Here is a 14,494-nt window from a genome sequence, read left to right on the forward strand (position 1 = left end):
TGAAATTATGGAATAACGTTTGCTTCACAGTTGAATCCTGGGTTTGTACTCTTGACTCACAAACTCCTGTGTTTTCCCACATGCATGTTAGATAATTGAGGACTGTCAATTGCACATCAGTGACCTTTGACCTGTCCACCTTTTGAATAGTGCTTTGTCTATATGTGCACTGCGATTGTCTGCCAACCAGTCCAGGGTGTGAATGTGAGTATGAATGATTGGGGTTTTTTTTTTTGAATATATATTATCTATGCCCTTCGCTGGTGGGTGGCCAGTTCAGGGTCTACCAGAGCTCCCTATTTGGTATTGTAAAATATAAATCCAGCTTCCCAGTAACCTTAACGAGGACAAACACTACTGTTTATTGCTGTGCACCACTGGTGTAATTTGAAACATTTGTATTTTGTAAGAATTTTAAAATTATGATGAAAAAAAAAAAGAGGCATCAGTTAGAATGATCAGTATTATCTTTCAGTCATTCATCTTTATCCATTTGTCCTTGAAAGAAATACCACCCTTTCCGTTTCAAAGTTCAATGCTGACTCACCAAAGCTTCGTCTGTCTTGATCGGAAAGATGAATCATTGACATTCGCTTGTTTCCCTTTAGGGATGGGCACTGATTTGTTTGGGAATAGTGTGGTGCCACTTCTTGTCGGTTGTGGGAGGTTGGTGGTGCGATTATTAAGAAAAAAAAAAATGGGCGGCGGTGGTGATGGTGGCTCTGAGCACACTGGAGCTGAGGATCCACTTTGTCTAAAACCGCCAGATGATGTAATAATGATCAGTTAGAGCCCCAATGTTGATAAATCACTTCCGGCCAGGTATATGCAAACTACAACGTTCTCTCTTCTCTCCATGTGTACATTATCGAAATACTATATTGTGAGTTACAGGAGAGAGTACTTGCTGAGACTTGTGCCAGAGCTTTAAAAAAAAAGAAATTAAAAAATGGCCTGCGGCAGATTTACGGCCAACAAATTTAGTAATCTCTCCATAAATAGCTCCAATTAATCATAAATTAGAAAGGCATTCTCAGGAGTGGCAAAAAGACTCACACTCCTTATTTAGATTATGGAAGGTAACAAAATAGACTTTGAAATGTATTTGGATACAAAGCGTATTTTATGAAAATATGAATATGAAATGAAAGCTAGCTCAAATTCTGCCAAGAAAAAAGTAATTTGCCACAAGTTAAATTCTGATAGAATAGTGGGAAAGCACCATCCTCTCTCTACCATTTACCATTCTTCCAAAGTTGCAAAAAGTCTGTTCAAGCACATCTAACCATGGAAAAAAAGGGGGTATTGCTTCCTTTTTTTTAATCAGGCCTCCCAAATGTTTAAAGACAGCGTGATGGCCAAGGTGACCTGTGACCTGTAGCGCATGTTTGCAGTCTTGCGTAGTCACATGTTAAGTAAATATAGCCGAGCCATTTGCATGACTTACTTGTTTGATCTTGTTGCCTCACCCTGTTTAGTTGCGCTAAGTTAGATGCAGTTACCCGCTTCTATTTTATGCCATGACTCGTTTCCGTCATCTCAGCATGGTGAAGTTGTGTGAGTGCGATGATGCCGTTCACCTTCTTAAATGGTGGCTGAAGCTGTTAGTTAATTGGAGTTCAACTAAAAACTGCTATTGAAAGATCTAATCGTTATTGAAAGATGGTTGAAAGGATGTTTTTAATGCAAGCTAGTGCTGTTTGTCTTTTTTTAAAAACAATTAAAATTGTGCTGCTTCTCTGCACTCGAGGAATTAAGACCAAATTCATCCAACAAGACATAAACGTAGGGGAGATTTGTCAACCATTAAATTGCCACCAATGGGATGATGAAAATTATACATGACAACACATACAAGCTGAAATCTGATTGGACAATAAACTCCTCAAAATTGTTGATTTTATTGAAAATAATGCCTTTTCTCATGGAAAAGTATTATTCACGTTAACGGGGCATATAAAAAAAAACACATTCGGGCATTTTAGTGTGCAGAATTGCAGCTACAGTGACAGTTTACATTGTAAATCTGCTAAAGTAGTCACATGAACTTATAGTAGTTCATCTCATTGTGAGTTTTGATGATCTCCACTACCATGACTGAAGAATGTTATATTTTGTGAAGCTCACAAGGCTGCTTCTATTTGATGTTACATCCAGCACATCATCCAGCTCCATGTCGAAAGATAATAAGTCGCATCACACACAAAGCACAGACAAGTGCCATTTTATAACTCTTTGCCAAATTTTCCACAGTAGAGGCCTTTATAACAACGCTGATGTCCTTTGGAACAAGAACTTGACCTCTTTGCGGCTCATTTCTATGTAGGCTGCCCACTCAGCTCTTCCATCTAGGCCCAGATTCCTTCAGACCTCCCTGCGCGGGTGCGAGAAGCAAAGGGTTGCCGAGGTTGAGCAGCAGGCTTTGAAGGAGGCTCCAGTGACTCATTACTCAACAATCCACTCACCCTCCATGTACCCGACCCCCACCCCCCCCTCCTCGAAAACATCTCTCTCCTCACCTCGGCCAAAACCCCTGCCCCTGGGGCCTGGATAGCAGACGCTCGCCAGTCTTTGAATGAAGAAAGCAGATTGTGTTTCAGATTTCTGTGAAAGGGCTCCTCTGTGTTGTATTGTGTAAAAGGATGTCTGACCAGTGGATGGGAAGCAGTACCATGACAGATCCAGCAGGTGGCACATTTTCTAACTTCCTCCGATAGATTTGAGATTTTATACAGAAAATGGATTCAATGAAATGATAGACCTAATTTAGAAGTCTTTTGCTGAATATTTGTGTGATTTCCTGACTTCTGGATTCCAAAACCTTTAGTTTTTCATTGAACAGCCTGGTGCTTGTTTTTTTCTTGACACCAAATACCACATTAAAATATTTTGCTCTCCAATACCACTATAATGACCAACATTAAAATATATTGTGAATAAAAGCATATTTATTATTATTGTAAACCACTGTGAATCAGTTTGAATTTTAACATGTCTCGAATATAGTATATTAAAAAAAAAAACATGCAATCTGCAATATTCTTCAATATTGTAAATCAAACTTAGATCAAGCTGAGCTATAATAAACTAATGTAGTGTAGTGGAATTTAATTCAGTGATTCTTACATGCCACACTTTGATGTTCACTAGCCTTGATGTTGTTCCATGACTTTTTCCTCCTCAAGGCCTTGCAACATCTGTTTGAAAAGAGATTCTAAAGCAAATCCATTCCAAATTCAAATGAACTCATCTGTCATGCAAACGGCTGGAATCTTGTTTCCTAACTATTCCCTGGGTGCTGTGAAAAGGTACACTTTGAAATCAGGTTCCCACAGCCAGCTCACGCAGCTTTGTACTGCACCTTATGGAAATTAAAAGCATACGTCGCGATCATGTTTTAGCCATTGTCTGAGGAGAGCTGTATGTTTTTGACATTCTGCCGTGTGTCTGCATATAGTTGTGTGCGTTAAAGATGACATCTGTGGGAGATGACATCATTGGGACTTCCTTTCTGGATACACAAGGCCTAAAATTGCATTCCCAAGTAACCAGTGATTCATATAATTTCAATTGCATATGTGGGAAAATATGACTTTTTATGTAAACTGTGCTCAGATTTTTGACATGGAATGTATGTGGATTTCCCCCATACTGCCACAGGATATATAGTATATTCAATTATTTTCTCTTTGGAAATGTCATGATGTTATATGTTCCACACAATTTTTTCAGCAGGGAAAAATAAAAAAGATTTTCTGTCCTCTTCCGGACAGCTGGAAACTAAGCTTCAATACAAGTGATGTAAAAAATATATGCATCTTGGCCAACATCATAATTATCATTTCCTTAAATGATTTTAAAAACGATTGTCTTCCTTGAGCGGAGGAAAGTTGCTAAATGTAAAATACATCGCAACAGTTTTCTATTGTGACTACTCACGCCAATATTTAAACCACTCTGACAGTGTCCAACCCAAAATTAGCCATTACTGCCTGTGTAAAGATAAAGAAATCTCATTAGATTTCATGAGGACAACCTAATAAAGTGTGTTGTGCGGGCACTTCTGTCTAATTTGATTAATGCTGCATGCAAAACAATTGTTGAATATCTGCCAAAAGGTTGCCACTTTGCTCAGTCATGAGGGCAGCGTTTGGACTGAGGGGACCATTGTTCTACTTGGGAAAGACCCTTAAGTCATGACAAACAGCACTTCCTCCTTTTACAAGGCTGAGTCTCCCTATTTCCTTCCTCTATATGTTGGAGGTTTATATAATGTGTGAAGGGGCTTCAAATTAGGGTCAAGTAGTGCCAGGCTTGACTTGTAGTATCAGAAGCCATATGAGTTGTCCTAGCTATTCTTTTACCAGACGTGCTGCTCCTGGGTGATTGTGAAAGTATGCAGACATAAAATGAAGCCACCACCCAGTTTGCACATTGCTCGCAACACACCTTGGTTTGGAGCTCAATCTGGAGTGATTGATTGACACGTTTGGCAGTCAGCTCAAAGCCGAGGTGAACCGTGACTTGAGCCAAGTAGCCAAACAATGTGATGGATCTGGTATGGCAACAATGGCTTGTGTGAGAAAAGACATTTTGGAATTCTAACCTTTTACATTTGAAATACAGAAATGCTGGGCCAATTATTACTAAGATGTGCTTGGTGTGAGATTGATTCATCTCATTCATCGGAATCACTTGTTGGCATTATACAAAATGTCTGATGCTCATCCCCGACTTCATTTTCAAGTGTGGAAAATAACCTTGAAATTCCCTGCTAGAAAATACTCATATAATCAACTCAAGTACAAATGTATCAAGGCAGTGATTGATGATGAATTTTTGTTTGCTCAAAAAAAAACTTTCCCATAAGAAATCGTTTAACAGATTCCTACTGAGGGTGTAGCAGTATCTTTGGAATGAATGATTTGGCACACCATTTTAACTCGCAGATTCTTCCTCTTGCACTAAGTGGATTTTCCCCACATGACCTTAATTGACTCATTCAAGTTACTTTCTCTTTCTTGCGGTCATTTTTAACACCATCACTTTCATGTCAATTACACAATCTGCTGTATCGGCGTTTTGAACTACACTTTAATGACTATATTGACTGTATCTCTTTAAATTCTACGTATTTAGATCCAGTGGCTTTAGTTCAACATGTCTGAAAGAGAATACTTGATGAAGGAATTGTATTGCTGAAAAAAACTAAGTTCTCATGTTTGACATTCAGACAGGGAGATATCATGTTTTTGTAATCTGTTCTTGGTCATTTGTTTCTCCACCCACTCAGGCAGGTGCGAGAAAGACAAATGTCTCCTTGGAGCTTTTTTTTGACTGTGTGAACAGCTTCAAATCTTCTCACCGCTCTCATCAGACAGTCACTGTGTAACTCCCTCTCCTCTTGTAAGCTGTATCATGTGTGCTTTAAAACAATACAGATGGATGCTCATGTTTTGCTGTCAATTTTGCATCACCTTTACATTTTCTCGCTAGACTGGTCAAGGTCATTCCAACATATCATCACCATTCACTTTTTGTGGTGCTGATTTAAGTTCATTTTGTGTATTTTATTTCCTGGGGATGCATATGACATATGATAAATGGAATGACCCCAGACACTGTTGGTCAATGCTAGTAAAGAAAACCCACCTCTACTGCGCCTTTAAAGATGTGATTCTTGTGGCAGCTCAAATAGAAAATGCTTATTTTTAAAACTTGTATGTATGTTAACTAACATGTATTCTGTCTGTTAAATCATAGCGTTATTATCTTTGAAAAGGCAACACATCACTTGGATTTGTTTTTTTATTGTAAATGTAATGGGCATGAGTGAGAAGCTAAACACTCGCAGATGATTGGTCTTTTTACATTGTTGTTTTTATTTTTGATGTTGTCGCTTTGTACATATTCAATTTCAAATCGGGTTGGATTAAAGTCCTCCTCTGAAGTCTCTATCTAGTGTAAATCTTTGTGACGCCTTCATGTACTCATCTTCAGATGTCCACCTCCTTCCTGCCTTGCAGACATTCCTGACAACGTCTCCTGTCTCAGCCTGAAGCTTTTCTCTAGACAGCTGAGGCCCAACAACATGATCCCCAGAAGCCTGCCCTTATAGCAACCCTGCATGTGTGTGTGTGTGTGTGTGTATACTATACGTGTTACATTCACAAGATTCCCTTTGAAAAACAGACTCGCTCGCTATATTTAGGACTATATTGCCACACTTTAACATGTAAATGCTTGTTTTATTTCCAATGTTTCCCTGGAGACAATGTTATTGCAAGCCCAGTCAACGTCAGTGAAAATACTCACAAAAGCATGACAAGTAGTCATAATTACAGATATTTTGATTTCTATCTTGTGATTCCTCACTAGCTTTTTGTTACGCAATGAATCCTTATATTGTTATCTCTAGTATCTCTATTGAGTCTTGGTGCCCAAAGCTGTTTGTGTCACTAACTGCACTTCACTAACTGGGCCAGAGAAGAGGCGGAGATGTGAATGAACTTTCCCAGTGAGTCACTGAGCAAAAATGAATGTCCGTTAAAAATATAAACATTGTTGTCATGACGGCACACAAAGAATCGGGTCTGTTCTATTTTACTTAATTGTAGGAATGATCCATGAATGTGAATGCCAGTGAATTATTTAAAACCGAAACAAAAAAGGGACTTTTGGTGCAAGATTCCATCCACTGTGTCGTATTTCAACGCTTCCTTTGATTAAATCTCATTTCACCTGAGCCGGTGTGTGTCTGACTGACGTATAGGCACAGGTATGTGGTCACCTGAGTGATGTGTGACGTTGTAAAATACCAAAGAAGGGTGTTTCCAGTAAACCAGGCTGTTTAACATCTCTTCTCGTTGGAGATGACCTCATAATAAGCAACTCTTGAATGTTTGTCACGAGCAAAGTGTTTGCATCATATCCTGGTGGTCTGCCATGTTTGGGTTTGAGAGCTTTTATATTTATACATAACTCTGACGGTGTTTCATCCCGTTAGCGTCACCTTTCATGTCTTTACCGGAAGCAAGGTCTGTTTGTTAGCTTCCTGTAAGCAGAAGTGACAGCCATATTAGAGCGATATTCACTATAAAACCAGGAGGTCCAAATGCTAGTTTGTGATCATTTAAAGGAGATATATTTGGTATTTCTTTCACAAATGAAAAATATTTTCAGGTGTCCCGATAACATGTTTGTGTTATTTGTTTCGCAAAATATATATATAATAATAATAATAATAGAATATAATATATATAATATATATATAATATAAGATAAATGAGTTTCTGATTGATTGATTTATGGTTGCGGTTTCAAACTCATACTTATTCAAGGTATAATAATACATTGACATAAATGATAAGATAAAAATATTATCTAATAAAAGTCCTTCATAGAGATCCGGACATCTCTGATAAAAGGATTTCTTTTTCAAAAACACACAAGTCCAACTACTGTATAAAATGACATTAAAATGGTTTTATATTTTGCTTTGTGGATAAAAAAATAAACAATAGATGAGCATGGTAGTCTCTTGAATTACTACTTCACCTTAATTTACTATAAAATGTAGATATTTTGTGATGTGAGATCAATTAGAATGTCTCCAAAATAAGTTTTGAAACAGAATAATTATTAATGCTGCATCCTGCATGTCCCAGTGTGCTTATCTTTTTCAACAATTTGAAACAATGCATTCACTGTGATGCCGCCAGTACGTCATGGGGATGTGCTCCACGAGAGGATGTTTGTATAGTTAGCACAAGGCGGAAGATACATTGTCCACGTCTACGTCTTAGTGCGTGTGGGTCCAGGGTTCATTACGCACATTACAATAGCCGCCTGATGTACAACTCCTGACCTGCTGCTGAGTCAGGAATGTCCCCCCCCAGAGTAGTGCTAAACGTTGAGCGCTCACAAAGAAGAACGAGTAACCTTCCCACAACAACAAAAAACGTCAGCCCACATGATCTTATGGGCTCTTTGGCTCAGGCACCACCACGTTATGGGCAAGAGATCAAAGCGGTGGCAATTTGTTGGACCATATTTTTAGAAGGGAGGCCCCATCCACCTTCATTGGAGCACAATCCCACTTCAAAGCCGGTTAAAGGACCGCGACCCCAACATGCACTTCCCCCGACTGCGTTAGACTTCCTTCACCTCTGACCTCGACACATGTGTCTGACAAAACGCCTCTACTCCATTTTCTTTACTTGGCCTCGCTCTTTTCAAGAACATACTATTCCAATATAATATATCATTAGAAACAGGGATAATATTAGTATTCATGTATACAGTAGCAGTGCAGCCAACATTGGGAACTAATTAATCATAACGTGCACACGCTAACTGTGCCATTCTTTGAAAAATCGTCAAGCAGCCGATTCTTTTCTGCACTGTTCAAAGCATGACTGAACTCGATTTCTCTTGTGTTGTTCTCCAGCTATTCATGTCTACAGAATACATGATGTGTACGGGGAAGGAATAACATTCCGATTTGAATTTTTAAGCTTCTTCTTGGAGACTTGGATACATCTTTCAGGTGCTTAAGTGCGGTATCTTTTGCCCATTTGTATTTTAAAAATCGATGTGGTTAAAACTTCAGTGTACTGTAATTAGTATGCTGTGTTTTTGTGACAGCTGAAGTCACTGTTTTCATTGATGGCCCACGTGGAAGGAAATACAGGCATATCCTGACTTGAAGGCAGGCAGCAAGCCTCACTGCACCTGTTTGGGATTTGGCTGACCGTTCTGTGCCAAGCTGGATGATCCGGCATAGTGACGGTATGTCCTTTGACCTGTGCACGCACGGCACATCTGGTAATTTAGTTGCGGAAAGTTGCCAAAACGATCAAGTCTAGCAGAGTCGGTAGATTTGGGTGAATTTGGTGGGGGCAGGTTCTGAGCTCCGCCAACATGGTGGATGTCATTGTGTTTTGTGCATAATTATGAGCAGTGGGCATCAAATGAATCATAATTTGGACTAACTTGCACTAGTCATGCCCAGAGTCCACCCTAGTTTATTAAAAGAGCAATTGAGTTAGTAATTGACATTTATTTCCATTAACATTGGTTTTACTTCATATGTAAACTGAGGTGAAATTTCAAGTACATAAAACACTTTTTGATTTCCATATTATGTATTTTATGTGCCCTCTTTGCATCCATTGCAGCCTGGTGATCCTGAAAGGGGGATCCTTCCATCTGTGGTCCCTTCTCAATGTTTCTCTTTTTTGTTTTTGTTTTTCCTTGCCCTTTTGGGAGCTCAAGATCAGGAGATGCTTTGAGAATAATTGTCAATTGTTTGTCTATGTGAAGCCTTTTGAGACTACTTGTGATTTAAGGCTATACAAATAAACTTGACTTGACTTGAATGAAGTTCAATCCAATAAGGAAGTGTTAGAGAAAAGAATATGACCACATTCCTTGACAACTGTTAGAAAAACACCCAACAACGCATAATTAATCATGCGAGGCATATTGCGAAACACCACAAATGTGCCAGATCAACCACACCTAAAGTGTGTTCGGAAGAGCTAAACTACTCTGCTTATCATCTATGAGCTCAGCTTCAAAGGCTCCCACAGACAATAAAAAATCCACATTCCACCTGACTCGGAAAGGAAAGGGACTTTCCGGTCCGCCCTTCTCCTTTGACTGAGCATGACTGGCATTTTCTAAGAAATGTAGCCGCTGACAACTTTCCCAGAGTGAACTATATACAGTTACTGCCTCTCAGGACATAAGATATGGGCAGAGCCTCACAGTGCAGGCTGGGAATGAATATGCCACTGCTTGGATGGATATAGCACATATGTCTTGAAGCCCAAGTCTAAGTTGTTTCAACTCATCAGCATTTTAATAAGTGCAGCGTCTTCTTCATGCATAGTATGCAAGATTTGCCATTCAGAGACTTTAATTACAATGTTACCAAAAGCCAAGTCCTAATTGCTTCCTGTACTGTTTAGAGGTGCCAAAATTGCTCACAAGAATTTACTGTTAAAAGTAAATAAACCGAAATACAAATTCAACTTTAAGTAAAAGATGAAATGTACTATCAGTTATACCAAATACCCATTTTGATAACTTGGAACAACAACAACAAAAAATAAACCAAGTCATCATTTAAGTTTAAAAAAGTAAAACATGTATTCTGACAAAGTTTGGAGTAGAAAATACGAGAAGTAAAAAGTAAAAGAAATAAAACCCATCTTAAAACTAAATGAATGTAGACGCCGCAAAAATATACTACAGATCATTTTTCTCACATAGTGAGAAATTTAGCAAAAAAAAAATGAAAAAGGCTGAAGAAAAATGAATCCGCTGCACCTTCTTCCAGATATACACTAACGTTCAAGCAATTCTAACAAACTCTTCAGGGGAAGTAATGAAATGCTTCAGATTATGTTAAAAAGATGCACATATATTTATTGAAATAAATATAGAAACACATACCACGCTTTGAAACAAGCAAATAATTTAAACAATACAAGTGCAGTTTACCAGTAGACACTATATCCTGGAAACAAATAAATTAACAGACATTCTTCTTTTTCTGTTGCTCCAATGAGAGCAAACTTCACTTGTCAGTCCATGTGAGTGAAGTTAGGAAAATCTCTGCCGGACATGAGAGTCATTGCGACAAGCTCAGTCCACAATCCATGGCTGGACTGGATGACGTCATCTTTCCCTTTGCTTGGTCCTTGAATGATTATTTCTTGTGTGGGCCACGCACACATCCTGAAGGGGAACAAGGAGATGAGATTTGAGAAACATTATAAGAGAATTAGGTCATAGGATAAAAGCGAACCTTCAGAGGAGATGGAATTACTTTGTGTAGTTTTGTATTATAGATTTCAGTTTTATTGTGCTTAAAATGTATTCGCTTGTATTTAAATTGGTTTCATTTCACAATACTTTTCTATTGCAAATTGACAGTTTACAAAGCGGTTCAGAAAATGGATGGATGGATGGATGGATGGATGGATGGATGGATGGATGGATGGATGGATGGATGGATGGATGGATGGATGGATGGATGGATGGATGGATGGATGGATGGATAATACAAAGCTCCTTGTAATTCAGTTTAGAGCAAAAATTGGAGGATTTGAACTGACCATATTAGGAGAAGAGAGTGAGGCTTGGGTGGGGCGGGGGTTCTCAGGGAGCCCTCGCCATGTGCCTTTCATGCTGGTCCGGGGACGCGCTCTCGTTGTCCTGGCGCGTCTTGAAGTCTTGGATGGCCTTGCGGTTTTGGTAGTCGATGAGGGCCATGGTGATCACAGCATTCCAGCAGTTGTCCTCTCCCGGACAGCGGAAGTCGATCTCCTTGTCGTCCGTGGTGACGATGGTGAAGTAGACGAATTTGCCGGTGCGCTCCACGCAGTCCACCTTCTTGATGCACTGCAACTTGAGCTCTTTGCCCCTGGTGCGTTTTTGCGTGTCGGCGTACATGTTGAGGCTGTCTGGGGTCAGGACGCAGGTCTTCCTCTTCCAGAACTGGAGCAAGTTGTCGCTTCTTTTCTCCAGCTCGCCCTCTTTGAGCACCTGGGAGATCTCGGCCGCGGACATTTTCATTTTTTTGGGAGAGAATGTTCTTCCGAAAGTTGCCTAGGTCAACTTGGGTTAAAGCAGCTCGAGGAAGGAGCCTTTCGTCGTGTCGGCGTAATCCACGGTAGCTTTTTATGAATGAAGCGCAACGTGGAGGGCACCTTTATAGCCCGGCCCTGGCCTGGGCCCCGCCCACCTGACGTCAGTTGCTTTTGGGAATGCATCAGCAGCTGTCAGTGGGTTGATTCAAGGCTGACTCTATGTGTGTGGGCGAAAGGCTTGGAAAGCTCAGAGGCCAAAGGAAGTGGACCAAAAAGGTGGACCAAACCACGGCGCACCCACCATGTTAATGAGTTACTAACCCCTCATCCTACTGTGGGGATCAGTCCAAATGGTGCCCTTCTCAGCTAGTTTTGGTTATCAAGAAAGAACCATTACATTTACAGTATGGAGGAAGAAGCTATTTTTTGGTCATATGTTTTCAATAAATAATCATTTTCAAACAAATCAAGTGAAACTGTTTCATTTTCTTCAGCACCCCCTGATGATCTAGTTCCTTAAATCTCCACTATATAGGTCTTATTATTGGCCACTGTTTTCCAGCATCATAATAAAGGTGCAAATTTAGCTCCAAAAGTAATTTTACACAGAATATTTAATAATGATGAAGTCAGGTGGCCCCTGATAAAGTTTTCAGGAAAGTTTTGTGAATCTGTTTTTGGTGTGGGTGGCTGTCAAGCCACTAAAAGCCACACCCAAACGAGTCTGAGGCACTAAAACACACAGGAATGGAGGAAAAAGGGTCATAAAGTCACAACACAAAAAGTTTGGTGTTGCTTCACTGTTTCACAAGACACAAAGACAGTGGAAAGGACAATATACTTTCTTTTGTAAAAAAAATAAAAAATAAAATGTTCCACTCACAAAGTACCAATTATGAGTCAAAATGACGCCATTTTCCTTTTGCTGTGTTATTATCCACACATGCATCTCATTCTAGAACTGACTTCATCACATGACTCATGTTTGCTGTGCATCGCCCGTCTCCTGGAGTTTGTTTAGGAAGCTGACAGTCATTAAGTCTCCACTACAAACAAGCCTGACCCCTCGAGGAACCTCCTGGAGCTCCAGCTCTGTCTACCTCGTTAATCCTTTTTTATTCAGAAAATAGCACCACGTACTCATCTGTTGATCCTTCCTCCTCACTTTGTTTTAGGGATCTTTGGTGTTGCCTGGAGGTGTGCGCACCTGGTGTGACTGTTTTGAGGAAACTTTGTGGTGAAGGCATGCCCGGGCTCTGTGACTCAGCGTGGGTGGCAGCAAGCTGCAGTGGAACACTTTGCTTGCCAAAGGAAGACCCAGTGACTCAGTCGGACTCCATGCATGAGTGTTTGTCAAAGGAGACATGAAGTATACTATAAATATAGAACAAAGTTTTAGATGACAAAACATAAATACTATAATAGTCTTGTAGGCATGGAGCAATTAGTATGATGAAGTCCGTCAAACCACACGATAAACTTACCAGGACATAGAAATCTCCTGATCGAAGTTGTTAGCAACAATTTTATTTCGATCTTTAAAATGATTTGTGTTGTCTTGTCAGTTTTCGAGAACAATTTGGAATATTTTTTAGAGCATTATAATCATTAAATCATCATCATTTTAGACTCTAAAAAAACTTAAGAAGTAATTTTACCAATATGACATCATTGGGTGGAAATAATAACGGAGAGCACAACCCTGTCGTGTGGCCGCACAATTGCAGCGATCATAAAAACTGAACGTGTGGGAGTGTGTCAAATGGATCCAGGAGGAGTTTTGTTTTGTCGTGAGCGTTGTGGCAGCCTTGAAGTTAACATCAGCACTTTCCGGCCCCCGCTCTTTGTACATAGACTAAACTGCGGCGCCAGGGACACACAACGGAAACATGATAACGTGCCATGTGGAAATACAGAGGAGGATAGTAATTATCACATAAAAAGACAACCCCCCAGAAACCCTTTTGTGTTTCTTTCTCCTTTCAGCATAAGGGAGTTTTTGTCAGCCGGGGGCAGCGGGTGTGATACATCAGGTGAGAAGTGTTTGCTTGTCTTGTTGGGGCATGAAGTGCCTGTTTTGTTCATTATGAATCACAGCACTGAAAACACATATTATATTAGCTTTAAATAGTTGGCGTTGAAAATAACTGTGGTTATAATGATCCATATGTGTCAGAACCTGTGTGATAGTAACTGTAATAAATACTGTATAAATATTCCTTGACTGATTCTGAACAGTCTGGTGACCAGTTCAGAGTGTAATTCATATTTGACCAGGGCCCAGCTGGGACAGGCTCCACTCCAGCTCCTTGTGACCTCCTCAACAGGATAAGAATGGATGGATGGATGGATGATTAAGAAGATAAGAATGGATGAATGGATGGCTTAAAAAGTCGTATAATTATTTTATTTTTGGCCCTAAACCCCACCCTTAGAGTTCACTTGTGGGGTGTTACTTATTCCAGTCATTGTGGTAAAGGCAATTCCAGTCAATGAATGCACAACAACAGATGTAACGGTTTAATGTCTAACAGTGTTAGTGATTGTGTGTGTCAGCATTTGTACATAGGGTACACATTTTGGGAATACATTTAATACAACGAAACCTCAAACATTAATTTGACCTCAAATCGCCCATTGAAAAAAAAAGAAAAAGAAAATCTTCTGTTCCCTTATTTATTTTTATTTTTATTTTTATTTTTACTTATTTATCTAAATCATAATCCATAAAACAGAATATCAGTGTTTTCCATTGTTCATGTGTCACATAAACTGTACAACTTAAATGAATCTTAAAGAATAAATCTTTTCAAAAGGGGAAGTAAAAAATAAGCAAGTGTACAAATCCTCATAACGGAGATGTGGCAATGTACAGAACCAACCAATTACATTCA

The 14,494-nt window shown here is 39.5% G+C and overlaps 1 protein-coding gene across 1 annotated transcript; it reads right to left on the minus strand.

The window, feature by feature from the left end:
• Positions 1-10,408: 10,408 nt before the first annotated feature.
• Positions 10,409-11,711, minus strand: phlda2 (pleckstrin homology-like domain, family A, member 2). The gene is made up of 2 exons (XM_085914408.1): positions 11,127-11,711; positions 10,409-10,746 (listed from the first exon to the last, which is right to left on the minus strand). Exon 1 carries the CDS (start codon positions 11,584-11,586, stop codon positions 11,170-11,172), a length of 417 nt encoding a protein of 138 aa, XP_085770534.1. The 5' UTR covers positions 11,587-11,711; the 3' UTR covers positions 10,409-10,746; positions 11,127-11,169.
• Positions 11,712-14,494: the final 2,783 nt, after the last annotated feature.

Source organism: Syngnathus leptorhynchus, chromosome 6 (genome assembly GCF_054491065.1).
Source record: "Syngnathus leptorhynchus isolate UIUO chromosome 6, UIUO_Slep, whole genome shotgun sequence".
In the NCBI taxonomy this organism is placed as follows: Eukaryota; Metazoa; Chordata; class Actinopteri; order Syngnathiformes; family Syngnathidae; genus Syngnathus; species Syngnathus leptorhynchus.